Source organism: Mugil cephalus, chromosome 9 (assembly GCF_022458985.1).
Source record: "Mugil cephalus isolate CIBA_MC_2020 chromosome 9, CIBA_Mcephalus_1.1, whole genome shotgun sequence".
Lineage (NCBI taxonomy): Eukaryota > Metazoa > Chordata > Actinopteri > Mugiliformes > Mugilidae > Mugil > Mugil cephalus.
In genome coordinates this window covers 3,191,360-3,213,998 of record NC_061778.1, presented here as the reverse complement: position 1 = coordinate 3,213,998, position 22,639 = coordinate 3,191,360, and the positions used below count along the sequence as shown (strand labels likewise).

At 40.4% G+C, this 22,639-nt stretch overlaps 2 protein-coding genes across 3 annotated transcripts; one reads left to right on the top strand and one right to left on the bottom strand.

Annotated features, from left to right (window-relative positions):
* The first annotated feature begins 1,017 nt into the window (after positions 1 to 1,017).
* On the top strand, positions 1,018 to 15,192 carry kcnk6 (potassium channel, subfamily K, member 6). The gene is made up of 3 exons (XM_047595136.1): positions 1,018 to 1,736; positions 5,552 to 5,944; positions 13,803 to 15,192. Exons 1-3 carry the CDS (start codon positions 1,271 to 1,273, stop codon positions 14,045 to 14,047), a joined length of 1,104 nt encoding a protein of 367 aa, XP_047451092.1. The 5' UTR covers positions 1,018 to 1,270; the 3' UTR covers positions 14,048 to 15,192.
* A 1,110-nt stretch (positions 15,193 to 16,302) lies between these two features.
* sertad3 (SERTA domain containing 3) lies at positions 16,303 to 21,995 on the bottom strand. Of its 2 annotated transcripts, none has more exons than XM_047595230.1 (2): positions 21,838 to 21,995; positions 16,303 to 18,757 (listed from the first exon to the last, which is right to left on the bottom strand). In XM_047595230.1, exon 2 carries the CDS (start codon positions 18,748 to 18,750, stop codon positions 17,656 to 17,658), a length of 1,095 nt encoding a protein of 364 aa, XP_047451186.1. In that variant the 5' UTR covers positions 18,751 to 18,757; positions 21,838 to 21,995; the 3' UTR covers positions 16,303 to 17,655. The 2 variants fall into 2 exon arrangements, with proteins under 2 accessions (XP_047451186.1, XP_047451187.1); XM_047595231.1 differs by lacking the exon at positions 21,838 to 21,995 and adding an exon at positions 19,812 to 20,972.
* Positions 21,996 to 22,639: the final 644 nt, after the last annotated feature.

Sequence of the window (22,639 nt, the reverse complement as noted above, 5' to 3'; positions counted from 1 at the left end):
TTTTGCAATGAAGCCCATTCAGGACATTCCTCAAACTGATCTGAATGCTGCGTCTATACAAACATGTTCATTCTAGAGCTGTTCATATTCCACACTTAACATCCATAACATCAGCCTCATCCGTGGAACAGCTGAGTGTTTGTGCGATACAGCACATATTTATTCTTGTGACCAGCACAAAGAGAAACAGGGACATTTCGGTAAGAGGCCACGTGAGTTTATTAGCATCAGTTTGAAGTTCAGACTAGTGGTATTGAAATATCAATACCTTTGATACCAGATCTTTATGTTGTAAAATCGATTCTCAAATCAAAATATCAATGCAATAAGTTTTTATTTTAATTGTAGTTCCCAATAATTAAACAATAATTTATTTTAATGGTCATATTATTTAACTTATTTCTTTTTTTTTTTTTTTTTTTTTAGTTTTTGAAACAGCATTTTCATATATTTTGTATGACTGTGTCTCTATTTGCTTTGTTGTTGTTGTATCAGCTCGGCTATACAGTAAATGAGGCCACTACCTCAATATAGATCAGAGTTTAAAAATAAATAAATAAATTACTCTGATGTCTTGTATTCATTATGAAGCTATGATTTGCAATACACTACTTTACATTAGGGCGTATGTACACAAAGTATCAGTATCGGATCGGAAATGGAACAGGTGGTATCGAACATCACTAGTTCAGACAGAAGAAACAGATGTTTAGATTTAACTTATAAAAAGCACTACTGAACAAGTCAAAATGACCGGACTTTGAAGGCTTCACTTTTTTTTTGTGCAGCTCACATCTTCCTCCTTTTCTTTGGTCTAAATTACCAGAGTGACAAAGATGATTCAGCCTGAACTTCACCACCAGGAACTGAAAACACAGACTGTAGATGAAGGGCCACATTTCAAGGAGGGTGGAGCTACAGCATCTGAGACAAAAAAAAGAGAGTGAAATACTTTCACAAGTCAAATACAGAGACACTGCGTTCTGCGAACCTACGGGACTGAGAATAGATCACATTTACTGCTCCAAATAGACACCACAGCTCTGAAGCAACAAGAACAGAGTAGAGACAGATACTCGATTTGAGACAAAACAGCGGAGCACATTTTTTAGTTGGAATATAACTAAACTCAAACTAAATTATTTAATTTAATCTTAAAGTCCATCGTATAAAACGATGAAAGCTGAGTAGACGCACCTTGACACCGGATCCAGGACGCACCTCCAGGGGCTGAACACACCCTCTCTCTGCGCTGTGGGAGGAGGATGCGATGACAAGGAGGGCTTCAAGTTCAACTGGGACAGCCCCCAAAAAGTTTCCCACACAGAGAAGAAAAGAAAGAAAAGTAGCCACAGAAGCAAGAGAGGGAAATCTCCGGCCCGGCACCCCGGCTCATGTTGATCCAGGACTAAAACCAGACATGCGTTCTGTAGGCAGGTCGTGGCTGCTGCTTACAGGCTTCATAGTCTTTTATATCATCTACCTGCTGTTCGGGGCTCTTGTTTTCTCCAGCATCGAGCGGCCGGTGGAGGACAATCTGCGCCAGGACATGGAGCTCCTGAAGCGGGAGTTTCTGAACCAGAGCTGCGTCAACGCCGCGTCGCTCGAAGAGTTTCTGGTCAAAGTGCTGACGGCCAACAAGTACGGCGTCTCCGTCCTCAGGAACTCATCCGTCACGTCAAACTGGGACCTGGCATCCTCCATGTTCTTCGCCAACACTCTGGTCACCACTGTCGGTGAGTCCAAACAAAGAGCACAAGAGGTTCGAACGAGGAGAGTCACTTAGTGGCGTTTTTTTACGCAGGACGCGTAAAGTGTTTTAAACTTTAACAGACCTGCACCACAGCAGTCCAGTGTAGTGACTAGTGTTTGAATTTGACTCGATGCTGGACTGTGTTGTGCTGTTGTTTTGCCACGTGTGATGGTTGAAGCTGAGCCTCGCAGCTTGAGTCAGTTCGGATCAAAGCAGACTCATCATTAGACTCAGGGGGAACAACCAGTTTCCTCAAAACTACATTTAGGTTTCTTGAAACAGAAGAACACCTTTAAAACGAGTTGAACGCGCAAGGCCCCTTTTTCTTCATCAGACATAGTGAAAGGATGGTTGAGTGACTCTTAGAGAAGAGAAAGTTGAGGTTTTTATCAGAATCCTCTGGGGTTTTATTCCATTGAGTGTTTGCAGACTGACAGGCTGAACACCTGCTGATGGTGTCAGTGTGCCGCTGACCTGGATGTCACAGGAAGTGAAGGGTGCAGCTGTGTCAGAGGGGTCCTGTTCCACCACAGAGGTTTCTGTGGGTCCAGTCGGGCCGTGCCGTGATGTTGAGGTGAACCTGAAATGATCACACACTTACAGCATCAGCGGTCGGTGGTGCACTGCGAGTTAATTTCAACTTAACGAAAGACACGACCGTGTTGCATCCAGCATTTCTGCCGCTGCTGCTGCTGCTTTTGATTTCTCTAAATCCTCCAAACTCCACAAAACTAACATCTCTTTAAGCTGTTTATTTTGTTACTAAGCTGATCTTTTGTCATTAATACCTTTAAAACCTGAGTGGCGTCGCCCCCGCGTATGCAGTCATCTGCATTAACTTATAAGAAGATGAAGAGTTTATATTTTCCCCCTAACAATGGTTTATTGTGGCTGTTTGTCCGGTCAGACACACATGTTTGATACCTACTTAGCAAAGCAACGCCTCGTCCTGTCCTGAGAGAGTTTAAAAGCAAACACAGCCTCGTGTCACAGATAATTAACTTTATAGTGTTTCCACAGTCTAGCCGGTTTAGTCATTAACTTGATGTTATTACAAAACTCTACATTGTCATCCTGCCGTGAAACTCTATCATGTGTCCTCAGTTTCATGTGTTTCCTGTTTAAACAGGATGTTGAGGGACAACACCAGGAGGTGCAGGGAAGGCCCGTCAATGCATTTTTTATTTTTTTATTTCAGTCCTTATCTTGAATCCGATTGAAATCAGTTTATCTTACAATAAAAAAAAAAACCACTTGATCTAGAAAAACGAGCCAGACAGGAAGTCACCGAGCACCTGGTGTAGAGAGGAAATCTACAGTAGAGTTGTGGTTGATGTGAACCCGGAGCTGTTGTTTTTCATAAATTCTGTTATTGTTGCGGCCAGAGATCAGAAAATGCAAAGATGTGACTTGTTTTTGAGTTGACTTGACTTGGAGTTGCCCCGGTCTCAACACTTCTGCTCCTGTGTTCTACTAACGGTGAATCCTGTTGCAGGGTTTTTATTGCATCCTGCACAGTTATCTAAACTAAACTCATATGAGCGCAGAGGAAATGCAAATTCATGCTTGAAGCGGAACAAAAGTGACGTTTGTGTGTCCAGTTTGTTTTCTCTTTGTTTTCTGTATGTGATGCGTGAAACGTCAAGCTAGTTACAGACAAAATCTAGCAGGATCGTTCAGGTTTTAAACAAACCACCGGTTAATTTTCCTCTGAGCTGTAAGACCAAGAGAAGAAGAAGAGAAGAAGACTTAGTGACATAAAAAAAAAACATATAAAGAGACGCAGTGCCCTTTAAAACGTCCACACCCAGACACACAAAGTGACTGCAGCTTCAGTGAGGAGTAAGGGAGCGTTGATGTACGCTAACAACAAAAGATATGAAATAAACACCCTTTTAATCTAAGCAGTTGCCCGGGGGTCCCCGTGTTTTCTGATGATGTTAAAACTGTACCAGTATTGTGCATTTTTAAAAGCCCCGTGGTCTTTGTGTTGTACAGGAACACAAGTTCCATTCAGGCTATGAGTTGTTTGTGTTATCGAAGCCCGAGGAGCAAAAGTAAGATTTTGTTTTTGAACGTTTGCCGTGTTTTCTAATATGGCTTCGTGCTTGTTTGCATGTCTGAGACGATGTTTTCCCCCGAGGACCACAGCTCCGGGGCTGTAGCAGAGATCAGGTTACCTCTAAGGCCTCTGAGGGTCACTCTGTGGAAAGAGAACATCTCACAGCACAGATCTCAACATCTGTCCCCTAGAGATACACAATAGATGTACACAACAGCATCAGTTTCCTCTGGTATAGTTGGTCAGAACTTCAACCTACAGCAAAATAATGACCCAAAACTTTAGTCCGAGCTCTACCAGAACTACCTCAGGATAAAAACAAGATGGAAAGCTTGAAAACATGGAAACATCTAGACTTTAACCCCGTGGAGCTGGTTTAACACACATTTCTGGGAACGTCTGCAACAAAACTGGGATGAAGAATATTTGAGAAAGAAAGAAGGAAAGTCACATGTTAAATCAGCTGAAGATGGTTACTCTGATGAGTTATATATTGATTCTATATATATATATATATACATATATATACATATATATATATATATATATATATTTTTTTTTTTTTTTTTTACTTCAGTTGTTTATTTCAGAGTAAAATGAGACATTAAACTGGATACATTTCAATAATAAACAAAAAAACTTTCCTCTAAATTAACCTCCACTGAAACATGTTAACTTTCCTGCATTAGTGAGAATTAAAGTGAAAGTAAGTTGAGAGCTTGTCTGTGGCTGTAAAGAAGAACATTGTTGGTAAATGAGAGGAAAGGAAGCGGCTGCTCGATGTCTGGTTCGACTCCACGGTGAATTTATTGAAGTGTCAGACGTTCAGATGTCAGGACTCGGTGAACACAGACACTGAGAAAGTCATCACTCACCTTATCTCAGTCTGTCTGACCTGACTCCAGCCTCGGGGTCAGAGTCAGTGTGATCAGATTTCTCTTCGGTCCATAAAAACATTTTTTTCCGCCCCGTGTTTGTACAGTCAGACAGCTCATGTGATCTCAGAGTTTCATCCTCTAGCCGTGCTTGTGTTTTTCTGTCCGTAACGATGGATAATAACCCGAAGGCTGATTCGCACAAAGAAAACGTTTGTCCCGCTCTCCAGTGACCTCCAGACTGCACCTTTTAAACACATCATCCAAAACCAGATGTGATTACCTGACTGTCATTAAGTTAGGCTAAAATAACCTTTACTTACTGACTCACGGTCTAAATATACATTTAAATCTACTATTATCCAGCGTAGCTCTGTTGACATTTGTTGACATTTTTAAGTACAATAATTAATTCGTGAGTGGACCTGCTACTATGTGATATAAAAACATTTCTTCTTAATTCTAGTAGATAATTTTTCTGCCTCCTTCCTAATACAATGGAGGTTTATTATGTTACACTGATTTAATGTGTCTCTCCAGAAGAATACGGTTGTTATTCTCTGCAGAAGACAGTGTTGATAGGTGGAAGAAATGTTAAGTTTTAAGACGAGAAAGTGTTTCCTTTTTTTCAGCCACAACATAACCACTTACAGGAGAAGTAAATCACAAAACTATCACAAATCCAGTTTCTATATTACAAAAGAGAGCAATGCACGTACAAACCTAATGTAAATTACGTACAAAGTAAAGAATAATACATTTCAGGTATCATCAATAATATAAATTACAGTAATTGTTATGCCTCCAAATTCACTAGATCCCAAACTGATGACGAAAGCTTCCCTCTTCTCGTCCCTCCAGGTTACGGTCACACCACTCCTCTGTCCGACACCGGCAAGGCCTTCTCCATCTTCTACGCCCTGATCGGAGTCCCCTTCACCATGCTGGTGCTCACCGCCTGCGTCCAGAGGCTCATGTACCCGCTGGTCCTCGCCCCGGTGAGCCTCCTGCAGCGCTCGGGCATGGAGCCGCGGCCGGCCACCGCCGTCCACTTCGTGCTGCTGCTGGTCCTGGTGGTGCTGTGCTTCTTCCTGGCGCCGGCGGCCGTGTTCAGCGTGGTGGAGGCGTCCTGGTCCTTCCTGGACGGCATCTACTTCTGCTTCATCTCGCTGTGCACCATCGGACTCGGGGACTTTGTGCCGGGGACGGAGCCTGGGCAGAAGTACAGGGCGCTGTATCAGGTCTGCGTCATGGGTGAGTTCAGATGCTTTTTATTTGCCTCATAATCAGCAGAGAAACCGTTATAGTAACATGGGATTAAAGCATTTCTGTCTAAATTAGATTAGATTAAACTAATTCCGCTCGGATGAATGAGATGACTTATGTTTAGTCTTTCTATTTATGTGCTGGTCTTTTAAACCTCTTTCCAAAATCTACAGCCAGCAGCACGTCTTATACTTACAAAGCAAACATTGATTTTCTGCCTGCGTGTATCCGTACTGGCACGTTTCCTGCCACACACACACACACACACACACACACACACACACACACACACACACACACACTCGCTTCTTCTCCTGGTATATGTTTGATTAAGGTGTTGTCTCATCACGGTCCAGGACACAGCGACGTGTCACATATCAGCACATGTTTACTGAGCTCAGAGTCATGTCTGACTAATTTGATTTAAATGCGTGCCTGCGGTCTCGGGCCAAAAGGAACAGTCGGGGTAAATGGTCCCGGGTTTCATCTCGCCGTCGGGTCAGTTATCGTGTTCATCCTGCGTCACAGCCGTGGTTTTCTGTTTGATCTGTGGGTCTGTTTCATGGAACTATATGAACGTTTACATCAAGGTTAACTGTGGTGACCTCTTCAGGCTCCGAGCCGTGTTTGTGTTCTGTGCCACTCTGCTGACGTCTCAGGCAAACAGAGGAAGAAGAAAACGGGAAGCGAGTGAACGTGGTTTCATTCATTACGTTACAGTGTCATGTTGGCCCCCCAGGTGCACACACACACACACACACACACACACACACACACACACACACAAACACACAAACACACACACACAGCATCGGTGTGAACAAATCCTTTGTTTGCGCAAAAGATAACACCACAGGTTACTTCCAGTGCAGCAGAGCAGCAAACGTGCAGCAACTACACAAATATTTAACGAGATCTGAGCCCCAAAACAACACAAAGATCAGCAACAAACAGGACAAAAATAAAAATTAATGTCGCTACTAATCATTGATATGTCTAATAATCCCCCAAGAAAAAAATCACTCTGCATTTAGATTTTTTTTTTAAAAATATTCCAATTATTGTGTTTTTTTTTCTTTTCGAAAGAAATTTGTGATGCCATCACAAACACTGGTATATAAAGGGTTAAAAGTCAGAAAATAATCAGACTTTTGGTATTTATGATTAGTATTGAAGTGGATTTAAAGGTTTATGTAGAACAAATATTAACATACACTATTTTTAGGACGTTTTTTGAAGAGGACACTTTTTTCCCTTATTGGTAACAATGTAATAATTTTTGTAAATCGGGCAAAAAAATACATAAAAAAAAAATAAAAATCCAAAAAATAAAATATTCCAATTTCTTTTTTTTTTTTTTTGAAAAAAAATTCGATGTCATCACAAACACTGGCATATAAAGGGTTCAAAGTCAGTCAATTAAACTTTTGGTGTTTGTAATTGGTACTGAAGTGGACTGAAAAAAAGTAGAAAAAATATTAATATACACTGTTTTTAGGGGGCGTTTATGAAGACGACACTTTTTTCCCTTAATGGTAACAACGTAACAGTTTAGTAAAAATGGAGCATTATATATATTTAAGTTTGAAATATCAAAATTTGCTAAAGAAAATACACACCTTTGCCAAATATGAGAGCAAAAAGCAGAACTACCACTAAGTTATCAAAGAAAATAAAATGGAAAAAAGACACTTTTGTCCTTATCGGGGCATGAGTGTAGTTTCTGAAACCCCCACTGCACCCCTGGTTGTGGTGTAATGACCTGGCTACGTGTCCCACACTGAGCGCGCCGTAGTTTTGTCTTGTGACGGTCACACAGGCCGCTGCTAAATGCCTGCAGAGTTGCAGAAGAATCCATCTGAACATCTGCACAGAGATGAGAGCTGAGGGCTGATGACACCGACCTCCAGTCTCATCTCACGGCTGCACAAACTCTGCAGCCTGAGGCCGTAAAGATGGTGACGTGTCCTGGAGACACCAGCTTCAGCGTCATGACTGGAGAGATTCTGATCGGATTATGCTGATTCTCTCACAGAACGCCGTATAATGAAGGTTATTAAAAACCAGTTATTCCAGGGTGGTTGTGTTCGCTGCTGCTCTGAGTGGGGGAAGCTGACCTTTTTCAGCCGTGCACGCCGGCTTCATTCGCACCTCCGATGTGAGAAGTGGCACCTCTCACTGCTTCTCTTTTCTTTTCTCGATGACGAGTCTCTCAAACGAAACTGTTCTGACTTTATTTGTGGACTCTCTCTCTCTGGAAACTGAAGCTCACTGTTCTGTGCGGCTCATTTTTAATTAAAAAATTCAAGGAAGATCATGAAACAAATAAAATGGCACCGGGAGCATTAGCAGCTTTTGATGGAAGCGTTTTAATGAGATTTTCAGTGTAAAAGCACCGTGACTGTAAAGTTAATCATGTTTGAGTCATGTTGTTTAATAAAAACCTGTTTAACCACGCTAGTGGTTATGTGCTCTGGATGACACCATCTACTGTGGGGCTGCGGTTGATCGGTAGTTTCATTATTTATGTCAAAGAAAAGCCCACAGAATATTTAGAATTCCATTCTGATTGAGTCGATAAATTAAAAATAGGTTTCCACTTTCAACTAGAGGTCGGACTGTACGTTCAGTTCCTAGAATAGGAAGGAATCCTGTTGACTTTCGCTTCTACTTCTGGTTCAGAAATCAGAATTTCAGCTTTACTGGCCAAGGATGTGAAGGATGTGAGTCTGAATCTGACAAAACATAGCAATAGCATAAATTAGACTTAAGGTAATATTAAAAAAAATGGAGGTCTGGAGCATATATATTCAAAGTAGTTCGTCAGAGCTTCAGCCCGGGGGAAGAACCGGTCTTTGTGGTTGGTGGTTTTGTCGTATAGTGCTCTGTAGGAGACACATTTAAACAGAACGTCAGTAGGAATAATCTTCTCTGCAGTCTGTCCCCGTCATGTCTGGTGGAACCGTAAAACTAGTCCGCGATGGACGTGGTCACGTGTTAAAGTTAAGACCATAAAACCTGATCCACCATCACAATCATGAGTAAATATTCTAAAGAAAACTCAGGAAAGTCGTCTTAGCTGCAGTTCAACACACTTAACCGCGAAGATGACGGTGATAACAAATGCCTGTTTAACGTCGGCGTGTTAGCATTGTTAGCATTGTGAGCATTTTAGCATGTTGATGTTGTTTTCACAGAGGCGCCACATGGAGTATTAGTAAAGAAGGTCGACTACTTATAGAGTATTTCTAATGTCAAACGCTGGTTCAGCTACAATTACCTCTCCACTCATTTTTGTTTTAATATAATTTATATTTGCATTTTGCACCGATCATCAGCCCTAACATGTGAGGTGTCTGTGAAGGTTCTCAGTCATCCAGGTCATGGTTATCCATGGCTTGTGGGATTTCTTGACGATGTTTTGCCACTCATCACAGTAGCGTCTTCAGTTCTGAGAGACTAGTGAGGTGTTCCCGGTCTGCAGACCAGATCAAACGTGCTCTAAGGAACATGAGGCCAAGGCTCCAGAGATGTGATGTGCTGTAGCTTAAATAACTAAAAAATTAAAAAAAATAATAAAACGGTTTCTGATAAAAAAGGAGTCAGAGCAGCACACAGTGGATCACAGTTTACTTTGAGGCTGTGTAGCTGCAGACCAGTCAGGACGTCCACACGTCTCCTGACCTTTGACCTCTGATGACATGCAAGATATAGAGAATTATAGCAGAGTCTTTGTCTTATTTGCAAAAGAGGAACTATATTATATATGCTATATTATTAGTCATAAAGTTATGGCTGATCCATGTTTTAATCTCCAAAATGATGTCTTATACTACTGGTAAAACTTTTTAATATAATTAATCAGTGTTTTCCTTGTAGAAACTGTTTGGATGAATTCTGGATATATGTTATTTAACCCATTAATGCATTTTTTTTTTCTAAAAGCTCAGACTGGAGACACTGTCATCGTCACATGGCACCTCTTATTTTCATAGTCGTGCTCTTGTTCCCTGGCCTCTGTGCGGGTGTCCTGTCTGTAATCGAATCAGGGTTGGAATGACCTTTTTTGTCTAAAAGTAGCCGGGCTGTTGTTGAGCGTGTCTGTGAGCAAAAACAAGTACATCCTGCATGTCCAAATCATTACCTTTGATACCAACAATGTGACAAACAAGAGAATTCTTCTTCTTCTTCTTCTTCTTATTATTATTCTTCTTCTTCTTATTATTATTATTATTATCATTGTGTACTGGATTTCTTTGGTTTTAGGACATGATTGTGTTCATTTCCAGAAGTGTCTTTGTGTTTAGACACACTTTGATGCCTGAATTACCTTAAATTAGACACTTTAGTTGCAGCAGTAATGTACAGGCACTCAACACCATACATACTATATAACAGGAAAACACAATATACTACAGTATGTACACAATATGTGGTTATTTGATTTTCGTTTTAAAATTCAAAAATTAAAATTGAAATCTTTATTAGGGTCGAGAATGGATAAACAAAACTTTAAAAACATAAAGAAGAAAATAAAATCGTTAGAAGACAGAACAAAACAAGCGCACGTTCATATCATCATATTGTGCGACGGAAGTTGACGTTTTCAAAATAAGAGCACGGCGCTGTGCCGTAGAAGTTGATGGACATGGATCAGTACGTTGTTTTATAAACGATAAAAGTCTCAGTGAAGAGGACATGACTGTAGAAAAACTAAGCCGCATGTTTAAGGTAAAAGGGGAATAGTTAGCTACTAGCTAACATTACTCTCATATGCGAGCAGGGATTTCTGCAGATGACAAGCCTTGTTTTGCCAGGTTAAAATCACATGAGAGTAAGGTTCTAAAGCCATTTTAGCCTGGGTTAGCAAGGGAAACCACATAGAAGTCATATCTATTACCATAAACACAGTACCGTCCTCGTACACCGTGCTCTTACTTTGAAAATGGCAACTTCCGGTTGCGAAAAAACGGGCACTTTTTGTTTCTGTCTACTAACGATTTTATTTATTTTTTTTGTTTCGAGAAACACAAAGTTAAACTGACAACCCTGATAAATAAAAATGCCCTGAATTTCAATTTAAATTTTTGAATTTTAAAATGAATGTCAAATAACCATTAATTATTTTGTTTTATAATGAACCGAATATCCAGTGACCAAAATGTACACGGACCTTTGAGTCTCTTGGAGAAGGAGCTTCGTTGTCTGTCTATCATCCAGTGGAGAGGGTGGTCAGGCTTATCCGTGATTGATAACGGTTTGTTTAGTGTCCTCCTTTTCCACCACCGCTTCAAAAGCAGCGTTGTATAAGAACAGCACAGGTCGAGGCAGATTAACCCAAACGAACGGGCCCTGCAGCCTCTGAGGAGGATTAATGACTGACTGCAGACTGTGGCCTGTTGTTCCCTCGGTCTGATGATGAGACGTCTCCTCAAGCTGTTGTTGTTTCTCCAGCTGAAGAGCTGCGAGATGAAATTGATTATATGTAAATGAGTTCTCGTAAATGACAACGCATCCACTGCTGTGGCAGTGGAAGAAAATGGGTTGAATTTATACATCACGGACTGCGGGGGCAACTCAGAGAAAGATGTTGCTGTAATTGTGTCATTATTGATGGCAGCCTGAACCGACAAGTGAAATCTGTGTTCGCCAAAAACATTTTCCTTTATTCCTGAAGACTCTGATTGAGTTTATTTTTGCAGAATCAAATAAATTAAAGGCAACACCGTGAACGTAAAGGAGACAGATCTTATTTTCCAACTTTTATTCAATATCCAAAGTTGAAATAATCTTAAATTGTGCAATGCAAAGACGTCAAACTCGTTATTGATCATGTAAAGTTCAAGTAAGACACCAGAACTGCTGCTGTTTCCTTTTTTTTTTTTTTTTTTTAACGTTGTTGCTGAGCAAATATTTTTGAAAGACATTTGGAGTTTGAACAGTCAAAGTCCTTCAGCTGCTGTTTGTCGCCACGAGGATCCTCTACAGATGGAGAGATTCACTCTGATTCGAGTCCATACACGAGCCCAGAGCTGCACATGTGTGAATCGCATCGTTTTTTCCTCTGAACCACCTCCTGCACACTTCTCCCAGTGCTGCTGCCGATGTGGAGCTCAGGCCTGTGTAATCTGCTATTCTTGAAGAGCTGGCCTAGTTTTACTTCAAGAAACTCCCGAACGCTGCAGTAATGTGGGACACTTTAATGCACATGTGCGACAGAAGAAAACCACACGGCTTTTCTTTAAGGCTGACTCAAGAATCAGAGCAGAAATAACAGACGCTGAGCAGATTCATTTTTTTACCTTCGCTGGCAACCGGAGGGCACTTCTGTCCTCCTTTCTGTGAAAAGGAGTTTTTTTAGTATATTTCAGACTTTTGAGAGCTTGCGAGACTTAAGTGCACTTGTAGGGATGTATACCAGAGCTCGGAGATGTTTCCTACGTGTCTTTTCTTTTGTTCATTTTCTTTTTTCTTATATTTTTTATAAAAAAGTTAAGTTTTATGTAAACTTTTAGTGCATGTCCAAGGAGCATGATCAGTGTACATGACACTTACTGTGGCTATAGTTGTCCATATCCAAATTAAAAATAATAATTTAAAGTTTGCCACACTTTCTGCATCATGCACGGTTGATTATCAGCTGAAACAAAGTGTTTCCAGTGGAACCGTCTTTACATCCTGCAGTCGAGGGTGTTCACATTGGGAATTACACCCATTTTTATACACAGCCCCTTATTTTCATTTATTTATTTATTTTTTTAAGGCCTCTAATGTCCATTGTACAGACATAACAGTGTATTACGTTGGTGCAGAACGACTCTTTGAAAGGCTGCAGTTTAGAGTATATGTGACATCAGTTTTTAGTTTTATTGTTTCATATCAGTTAAATGCAAAATGCGTAATAAATGCATGTTTACTAAGGAGATTAACAGCTCCTATCGTTGCATTAGGTTAAAGGACTGTAACGCTTCATCATGCATGTTTTAATTCAGGGGTCTTGAATGTTTTTCAGGCCAACGAACCCCAAATTTATGAGAGATTAAACAGGGACCCCCCCATTTATTAATATACATTATTATTATCATTTCACATTCAATATTGATCTATTCAAATAATAATACACAGTCAGATATTTTTTTTTATTTCAAATGTGCAGCAGTAGGGCGGGTAGGCCAACTTCTGTAAAAATAAACACCTGAGACAGAAACTATAATTATATATTTATATGAAGTTTAAAGACAAAGAAAATGAAACAAAGCTGATTGGCTCATCAGTGACAGGGGCGGGGCCTATTGTGTACAGGAAGCTTAGATTGACAGCTCTCAGTTCTCTGCGTGAAACAGCGCGCTGACTGAAAGATAACGTCTTCTGCTTCCATTTATCCTTTTACTAAAATATGTTGGATTCATGTTGACGTGTATTTAAAGAAATTTAAATTTGCACGGGGAAAATATATCAAAAATGTCTGATCAACTAAAGATTTTGAAGTTTTTTCACTCCAGGATCTCACACAACACTTATAGTTATAGAACACTCCATGTGCTGTAAGGCAGAACAGAAAAATAACGATATTTATACACAGTGGTGGGTTATCTTCAGTATACGTCATGTTGCCTAGCAACAAGTAAGTTATCTCTTCTCTGGATGAAGGGAGTAACATCTTTGAGGAGGCATCACCTCCTGCACTCTCCTTGGACTGACTGGTTCTCCACACAGAAACGAGGCCCTTATTGATGCATGAATGCAACCTGTTCACTAAACCTAATGTTTTTCCATCACTTCATAACATCCACCAGAAAAGTCCCGTTTGAATGAGTGAACGAGTTCTCTCTGTCCTCTCCCCCAGTCTACCTCTTCGTGGGCCTGATGATGATGTACCTGCTGCTGCGCTCCTTCCACAAGATGGCCGACCTGCACGGCCTGACCACCTTCCTGCAGCTGCCGCGCTGCGAGGAGTCCGAGCAGGACGAGGACAGGGAGCCCATCGTGGAGGAAGGCCTGACGCCGCCGCCTTACGTGGCGGAGAAGGCTGCCAGCAAGCCCCTGGAGCCGGGATCGCAGCCGTCCTACAACTCCATCAACAAAGGCTGAGCGGCACGGGGAAGAGAAAAAAAGAGGAAGAAGCTCTACCTCCGACCATCCCTCCGCCTTGAACCGGTGATTTAAAAAAAAAAAAAAAAACGCTGCTGGGCTGAATCTGAATCCTCGTCTTAATTTTTTTTTTTTTTTTTTTCCATTCTCCTCCTCGTCACATCCGGAGAGCGTGTTCACAATGAGGAATTGAGATGAGTTTTAAGATTCAGTCTTTTGCGTGAGAAGACAAACAGTTTGTCTGCACATATGAAAGGACTGGACTGTGGCAACCCGCCTGGGCTTCGAGGGCACACGTGTTCTGTTTTTCCTCCTCAACACTGGTGTAGCTGTGGTGTGTTTACAGCCTCGGGATCACACAAAGAAGGGCTTGAGCCAAAAATAAAAATGAAGAATAAATAAACTTTTGATACACGGTTGGTTATTTTCAGATCAATTTTTTTTCTTTCATGTATTTTCGTCTTTTTTTTTTTTTTAATGCCACAGGTTTGGGTTGCTAGTTCAGGACTAACTTTGTGTAATTGTTTTTATTTTAATGTTGGTGCATTATTCAACTCCTTCCCTTCCTGTTTCATGTTTCAGGTCCATCCACGTGTTTACTCCTTCACTTAAAATGTTAAGTTGTTTTCATAAAGTAAAGGTCAAATGTGGAGAATTTCTAATAACTTAGCCACTAACTGGAATATGTTTATTATTTAATTAGCTTTTCTTTTTGTGTGGCTCAGCCAATTAAGAGCCCAGGAACCACAGACCAGCTTCTGTTTACCTCAGGACAAGAGGTGTCCTGCTTTATGGTGCTGCCCCCTAGTGTATGTCTGCACGTAGCGCCACACATTAGTAACGTTGCTGCGTCTTCACAACAGTAACGAAACAGGGTTAAAAAAGGGTTTGGAGAAAAGGAAATAAACCGAAAAATAAAAAAGTGTTTCATTGTGACGATTGATGATTCATTTTAACGGGAAGCCGAAATGTTTAAAGATGCACTTTAATGAGAGAAGTGGAGCCGTGGTCGAGTGAGTAAGATGATCTATATCCGATACTGTATAAAACAAGTGTTCTCTGTGCATGTTGTCGTTTAGTAACAATGCTTTAACGTGTATTCACATGGATAATCGTAAATTAAAGGAAAGCTTTGCCTTGTGTCACGTCCTCGTGTTTGTTCTGTTGCCTTTCAAGTCGTCACTGTGGTCATTTGTGAAGCTTTTTTTAAAGTTAAAATAAATAAAGGACTAACACGTACATGCAGGCTGATGTTGTGAGAAGATTGTTTTGTTCGGGGATGTGCGACCTGAGGGAAGACTGAAGCTCTGGAACAGCTTCTCTCAAGGTGAGGGATGTTTTGTCTTTATTTATTTTACATGAACTTCTGAAAGTGTTAAAATATGTTTGTGAATTTAATTTCCTTTTTGTTTTCACAGTGTGGTGAATGGAAATATCCAGGCTGTAGGATTATACTGACGGACCTTCACCATCATTAGCAGGTTTCTGAGGTTCTGTCTGGTGAACTCTTCTACTTTTAAGGTATTTCTCATCATAAACGACATGATACGCCACTAAAACAGTGCAATAAATTAAAATTCAGAATTAAATTATTGGACTAAAGCCACAAAAGAGCAGTTTGTAAAGTAGATTTTCAACAATATTTTCATTTTCCAACCGACCTGGGGAGAAGAAAATGTCTTTTAAAGCTGATAATCAGCGTGTTTACACATTTAATTCCAAATCCAATCTGTTTTAAGTCATTTTAAGGAAAAAGCACATTTAAAAAACAAAAAAAAAACATTTGAAATATTTTGAACAAATGTTTTTCTCTTTTTATTTTTGCTGATTAACCTCCTGAGACCTGAGCTTTTGTTTGCGATGCATTTTTAATTATTATGTTTTTTTTTTACAATTAGTAGGACCCAGTTAGTATAAAAGCTAAGCATCATCTTTGAGCAGGAAATAGTGTTTGTGAAAAAAATAAATAATAATGTCCTCATATGTGGACACAGGGATTATTATATAATCCAATAAAGTCAACAATTATAAAAGTATTTATTTAAATCCCTGAACATGGCCGTGCAAAAAGCAAAACCAGAATTGCAAACATTTGTAAGCCTGTTACTATTGATAGAATTTGTTAAATTTGCACGTCGTAAACTAGAAAAGTTAATAAGCATAAATAAACAAGTTTAAACTATAAATTTGATGAGGTTTTGTAAATTGTATCACAAACCTAAAACTTAATGTCTACTGCTTCAAATTTTTACAAATAAAAGTAAAGCACATTTTTCTTTTTCAAATTTTCATTTTATTAAAAACGTACAGTACAGTTCTTTTTTTAAAAAAAAATGTCTAAATACATTGTGTCTGGGAACTTTGTCCTCCATTTCAAAACTGATTAAGTATTCATAAAGAAAATAAATGTAACAAAAGAAAAATAACTGCTATGATGGTATATTAATATACCATTAGTGATTTGTCAACATGGTATGACTTTAAGTTGCTCATCCTGTTAGCAAAACGTGGCATTTATAAATAGACTGCGGCTATTCGGCAACTTAAACCATAAACCAGGTACAAATGAACAAAAAACCCAACAGGCAGATGAATCATGAGCTTCCGCCTCTTTCTCCCATCATGCATTTCAGCGTGGGGTTCAACTCCTGCTCTATCATCAGGCTAACTTACAGCGAACACGTTCCCTACAGGTTTTTATTTAAAAAAAAAAAAAAACAATAATAGCACATTTAATAAGACACGAAATAACATCCTGCTCAATAAATACAAGTGAACACATAAAGCACATGCTCTCAGGACCGACACTTACAAATGCATATTATTGACAAAAGTGCAATAACTCAAATGTAAACCAGACGAAACACGTGAAGCCTGATACACAACAAGGAACTTAACCTCGTGAGAAATGGGTGGGAGTTCAGCACCGTAAAGGGTTTCAGCCAATGTGGCTCGAAGCAGGATGCTTTGCAGATGATAATCAAAGTACTGTAAAGGCTCTTTTAAATAAAAGCATCTGTTAAAAGACGTTCGGCGGCGTCACAGCCGCTCTTATAAAATCTGTCTCCAGCTCAGTTCGTCTCTTGCTTTAAATCCACTTCATCTGATCTCATGCTCCTGTAATAAGTCACTGATAACCACTGGGTTTCTTCACAGAAGATCTGACCAGCGATATTAGTGTTTCAACCATTCCTCCCTCCAACACTGGCCAAATCACACGCTATATAAACATATCACATACGTCTCATTTGAAATGTTCAAATTAGCTGAGTCAAACTGAAACCTGTAGTAAAATGCTACTCATTGGTTCATGATCCACTGACTCACTCACAGCCCCCACATGTTTCACTGTGACTCACCAGGAAACATCAACCCTGTGTTTTTCACTAAAAGCTGCCAGAGACTTTACAGCTCCTCCTCCTCCTCCTCCTCTTTGCCCCATCTTACATTTCAAGAGCATTTGTACTACTTTCTTAATCCCATAACATACATTTCATTCTCCAGTCTTTGTCTGCTTCGTGCTATCAGTTCGTGTCCGCCGTCCTAGCGAGTGGTGTTCGGGTTTCTACCCATTTTAAATTAATTTCTGGAGCTGTGGCGAAGTCCAATCAGGACTCCACCAAGATCTCCATCAGATGCTCCAAGTCGAATCCTTCCCTCGCGTGGTTCTGACCGGAGAACGAGGCGGACGGCGGAAGAAAAGAGAGAGACGGCGAAGACGAAGGGGACGTTAAGGGGCTGAAGGAGGAGAAGGAAGGCAGGCACTTCAGGCTCGGGTTGTGAGAGAGGGTTAAATTATGCGAGGGGGAGGAGGAGGAGGAGGAGGAGGAGGAGGGGGAGAAAGGCGGGAGGTACCGGAGAATATCCTCCCCGGCTGGATATCCGTCCCCACTGCTCCTGAGCCCGAGGACGCCCATGTCCCTCTCCAGCAGGGACGTGTCTATGTCGTGGAACAGGTCCTCCACGGTGAGGTCGCTGAGGTAGCTGGACCTCATCGCCTCCACGCTGCCCTCCCGCGCCCTGTGCTCCTCGTGGTGCTCCCAGCTGTTGCCATAACCCCGGACTCCCTGCTTCACCCACGCCACACCTCCCTCGTAGGGCCCCGACAGGTTCTCCAAGGACCTGAGAGGCGTCCGCGGAGCCGCCTGAGGGCTCCCGTCGATGGTAGAGTCTAGTGCGGTGAGAATGGAGGAAATGGCAGCGGAAAGAGAGAAATCGGGATCCGTGGACATCGACTCCCAGTCCTCCTCTTCCGCGTTCTCGGGGATGTTCGAGTCGGTCGAGTGGTAGCTCGACGGACACCGACTTGCGGCGCAGTTTGACACGTCGTCTACAGAAGCCATGGGGCAGCCGTAAAGAGCTAAGTGGCTGTCGTACGCCATCACTGCAGAGTGGTGTTTGTCCACAGCGGAAACATACTCGTGCTCGCTTGCGTAGAGGCCGGACGAAGCGCTGGGGTGAGGTCGCGACGCCTCCTCGTCTGCAGAGGGCGCTCCGCAGGGCTCCAGGCTGATCTGCCGAAGGGTGTTGGCGATGAGGACGGACCGCCTCAGGCTGGGCTCGGGCAGCTCCTGGCTACGCTGGTACTTGCTCAAGGACACGGAGAACACGAACTGACGCTGGGTCTCCCAGGAGGGACTGCTCGTGTCTGAAACCTCCACGTCCTCTGGGGGGAGCTTACGCTTCTGGCCCTTCAGGATCATCTTTCAACTGAGAAAGGAAGGAAGGAAGGAAGGAAGGAAGTGACTGTTACTTAAGCTGCACCAAAATCATCTTCAGTAAACACAAGGAACATGAGATTAAAAACTACCATACTACAGAAGAATTAAATCATTTAAAAACCCATTTAACACATATCAAGAATAACAACATATGTCAATCACACTCAGTTCTCCCTATTAAATTAGCAAAAAATATCATATTTAGAGACGTTAATCCATGAAAGACAAGAGGAGGGTTAAGAAAACGTACATTTAGCATAAAAGTACATTGAGGATTTGATTTTATTCTTATCTTAGAGAATAAATGAAACCGGTAAACTTCTGGTTATAATACACCCACAACTATAAGGTCCCAGTGTCTAACTTCGATTAGAAGTTAATTTTTTTGTATTTAAATGGCCAATTTAAATTCATTTGCCAATTCATTAAGTACACATGTGACAGCAAATGCATTACAGTGTAATAGTCCTGCACAAAATCTAGGTCAACATAAAGTTTGAAGTGTTTAAATCACAAGCTGCAACCTCCATAATTATCGTGCATCTTAATTACCACCTTTCAACCTAAGTTTAACATTATAAACAGTAGTGACGCTAAGATTTATTATGTGCAGGACTTTCAGGGTTTACATTTCACCGGTGTACCTAATAAACTGGCAAGTGAGCGCATTGCTTTTTTTGTGTGTTATAATGTTCAAATATGTGTCAAGATGATATCGTCACATATATAATATAATAATACTGCTGCCGTGCTTTGATTAAAAGGTTAACTAGCTACAGACAGGCTTAGTCACACACGGGGCTCATGGTAACCGTGGTGATGGGGGTTGAAATGTGAGCTGTATCATCGCGTAGGAGGGAAAAAGAAAAAACCTCCATGAGCGAGGGCCTCCGAAGAAGCACAAAGTTAACCAATTCACAGTTAAATACTTTCATTAACGAGATGAAATTTTAAAAAACAGTATAGCAGTATATTATTAACCCCTCTGAGTCACATGGTAAACTTTAAATTTAAACAGTTAAGGCACCGTAAAGCAAACCGACCTGTTGGAATCACTTCCCGTCTCTTGACTTCGGTGAGTTTAGCTTTTTTAAAAAGGCTCCGTTATCCTTTCTCCTCTTCGACAGACGACAAACTAAAAAATTTACTCGCGGCACTCACGTATAACTTAATCCTCGTTTGGAAACCATTATGTCGATTTAAACCTCTCTACGCTGCGTTGCTACCAGCCGACTCGCTCCTCTCCCGCCCGTGATTTGAGTTTCACGCCAAACGTATTACGGTTGGGGGCAGGGATGCGCGCATCGATCCGGAAATGTCGATAACCACCTACGATCTTACACGCGTGTTTTTTTTTCCCAGAATCGATCTTTACATCAAAATATCGGTACCATGTCCGCTTATACAAGAAATATTTATATTTTTATGACACAGAATTTGTAATCAGTCCTAAAAAAGTAAAAAGTGAGACCTGTAAGACACCTGAGACACTTAAATTTAGATAGGAAGGCAATATCCAGCTATATAGTGAAAATACATCACCATGACAAGTTATTTTTTAACAAAAACACATAAATGGGCGTAGAATGTGGCCTTTGTTGTCAAAGTTCAAGTTGTGTCTGTCTGGTCTCAAAAAATAATTATATAGAAGTCAGGGAGACTATTCTTATTTTTATTTATTTATTTATTTTTATTTATTATTTATTTTCAGTGGACTTGTTGATGTGCACACATTGTCTTTCAGTCTGATATTTGGTTATATGTTTAGACTTAAACAGACTTTAATGATACACAAGATCACACAATGCTAATGGAAACTGTGAATTATATCATGCATTTATATAAGTTTTATATGTACAAGTAAACCTCTACAGAAATCGATATTAGTATTGAGATATTAGCCTTGGTATTACTTGGTATCGGCTCGACAGAAAGAAAATGTTATTTATTTATTTATTTATTTTACAGCCCAGTTTAAGTGTATTTCTATTCATGCATTTGACATGTTGTTGCAGCACAGCCAAATCCAGGATATCAGATAAAATAAACTTTTACTTTTTTATCCTGTGCAAGACAAGTGCAAGATATATATCCGTTAGTACAAGTGGAAATAGGGTAAAATGGGTACTTTCAGATCTCAGTCTTTCTGTTTTTATTTTCAATGTTATTTGCTCAGATTTACAGTTGACTTGTTCATTTGTACTAAGTAAGCGATTTCCCCTTGGGATTAATAACATAATTCAGATTCTGATTGTCTTTAATTGCTCTGAATAAAGAGACGTTTAAAAATTGGCAGCTTGTTTACATTTTTCATAATTACATTATTTATAAATGTTAATTGTAAAAGACATCACCTTCATATACATAAGAAGACATCTACAGGTATCGATGCCGGTATCGAGATATTAGCCTTGGTATCGCATCGACAGGAAATATAGTGGTATCGCACATCTCTGGTTGGGGGGCGGGCCGTAGAGAGGCATTATGGGTAACGGGGTTTTTATACTTTAAATTCCATCAGACCATTTCCCCATTACAAAAATGCACGTTACATTGTTTGTATGGCTAAAATATTATTAATATCACAATTAATATATTTGTAGACCCGTCAATTCACTATTTCATCTATAAATTTGATCTTAAATCGGGTTGTCCGGCTTGTTATTATGTAAATTGCATAGCACTAATTCCTAAAAGATTACATCACCGACAGAGGAGGGATTTCAGCAAGGACCCTGTCTTTTAATACGAATACGTGAATAAAACAGTGAAATAAACATCACCAAACCGTGTCTGTAGTCAGCATATCTTCACTTATATCCAACTTTAGATGAATACTTTTAATTCTGAGGGTACATTTAGCGACTGAATCAATCAAAGACAAACCAAGAGACTTGAAATTGTGTTCATCTAACGGACCACTACAGTACGAAACTGAGAGTAAAAATTACAAAAAAGGAATAACATGGCTGGATCTCACACGTATTCACTCACAACTAATATGGCTTTAACTCCAATAAAATACACGCGTCTGATCAGTGTTATTTGAGGTGGAGGAAACTCGTTTACCTGAAAGCAGCCGCCGCGGAGGAGGAAATCTGTCAGTGAGTTCAACTTCTACTGTCTTAAACCACTTACATGTCAATGTTTATGGTTTCGATTTAAATTCTACTGCTCGACCGTGTTGACCACACGAAGAACAAGTAAGTCAACTTTGAAAAAAACAGCTGTGGCTCCTCCTCAGCTATTGGATGGAAAAACGACGCGTAAAGTCCAGAAAACACGAATTCATTTCCTGTTGGTTCGCTTCAAAATAAAATCCCGACGCTATCATCCTAACCTTTTAAGAATATAATAGGTTTCCATTTGTTTTTATCTGCGCAAATAGCCGCAAAAAAATAATATATTTTGTTATTTATTCATTTATTTATTTATTTTTACAGCCCAGTTTAAGTTTATTTCTATTCATGCATTAGAGAGGTTGTTACAGCGTAATCAAATCCAGGATATGAGATAAAATAAGCTTTTTCTTTTTATCCTGTGCAAGATAAGTAAGTGAATGCTTTATATATAATTGTACAAGTGGAAATCTGGTAAAATGGATGCCGTCAGCTCTCGATTTTAGCCTTTCCCTTTTTATTTTGAAGGCCGAAAAGTCGGATTTCCGGGATTACACCTCATTTCCTTTGTCAACTTGACAGGATCTAAGAAGAGGGAGTTGCACAACAGCTACACATGCAACTCATCGGACTGACAGGTCGTCCTTTTCAGAGGACACACTCGCATGAGGAGAGGAACAAACGTTTCTCGCTTCGGTTTAACGCAACATTTGGAGAAATATTTCCCCTTTTATTTTACCTTTTCAGTTGTC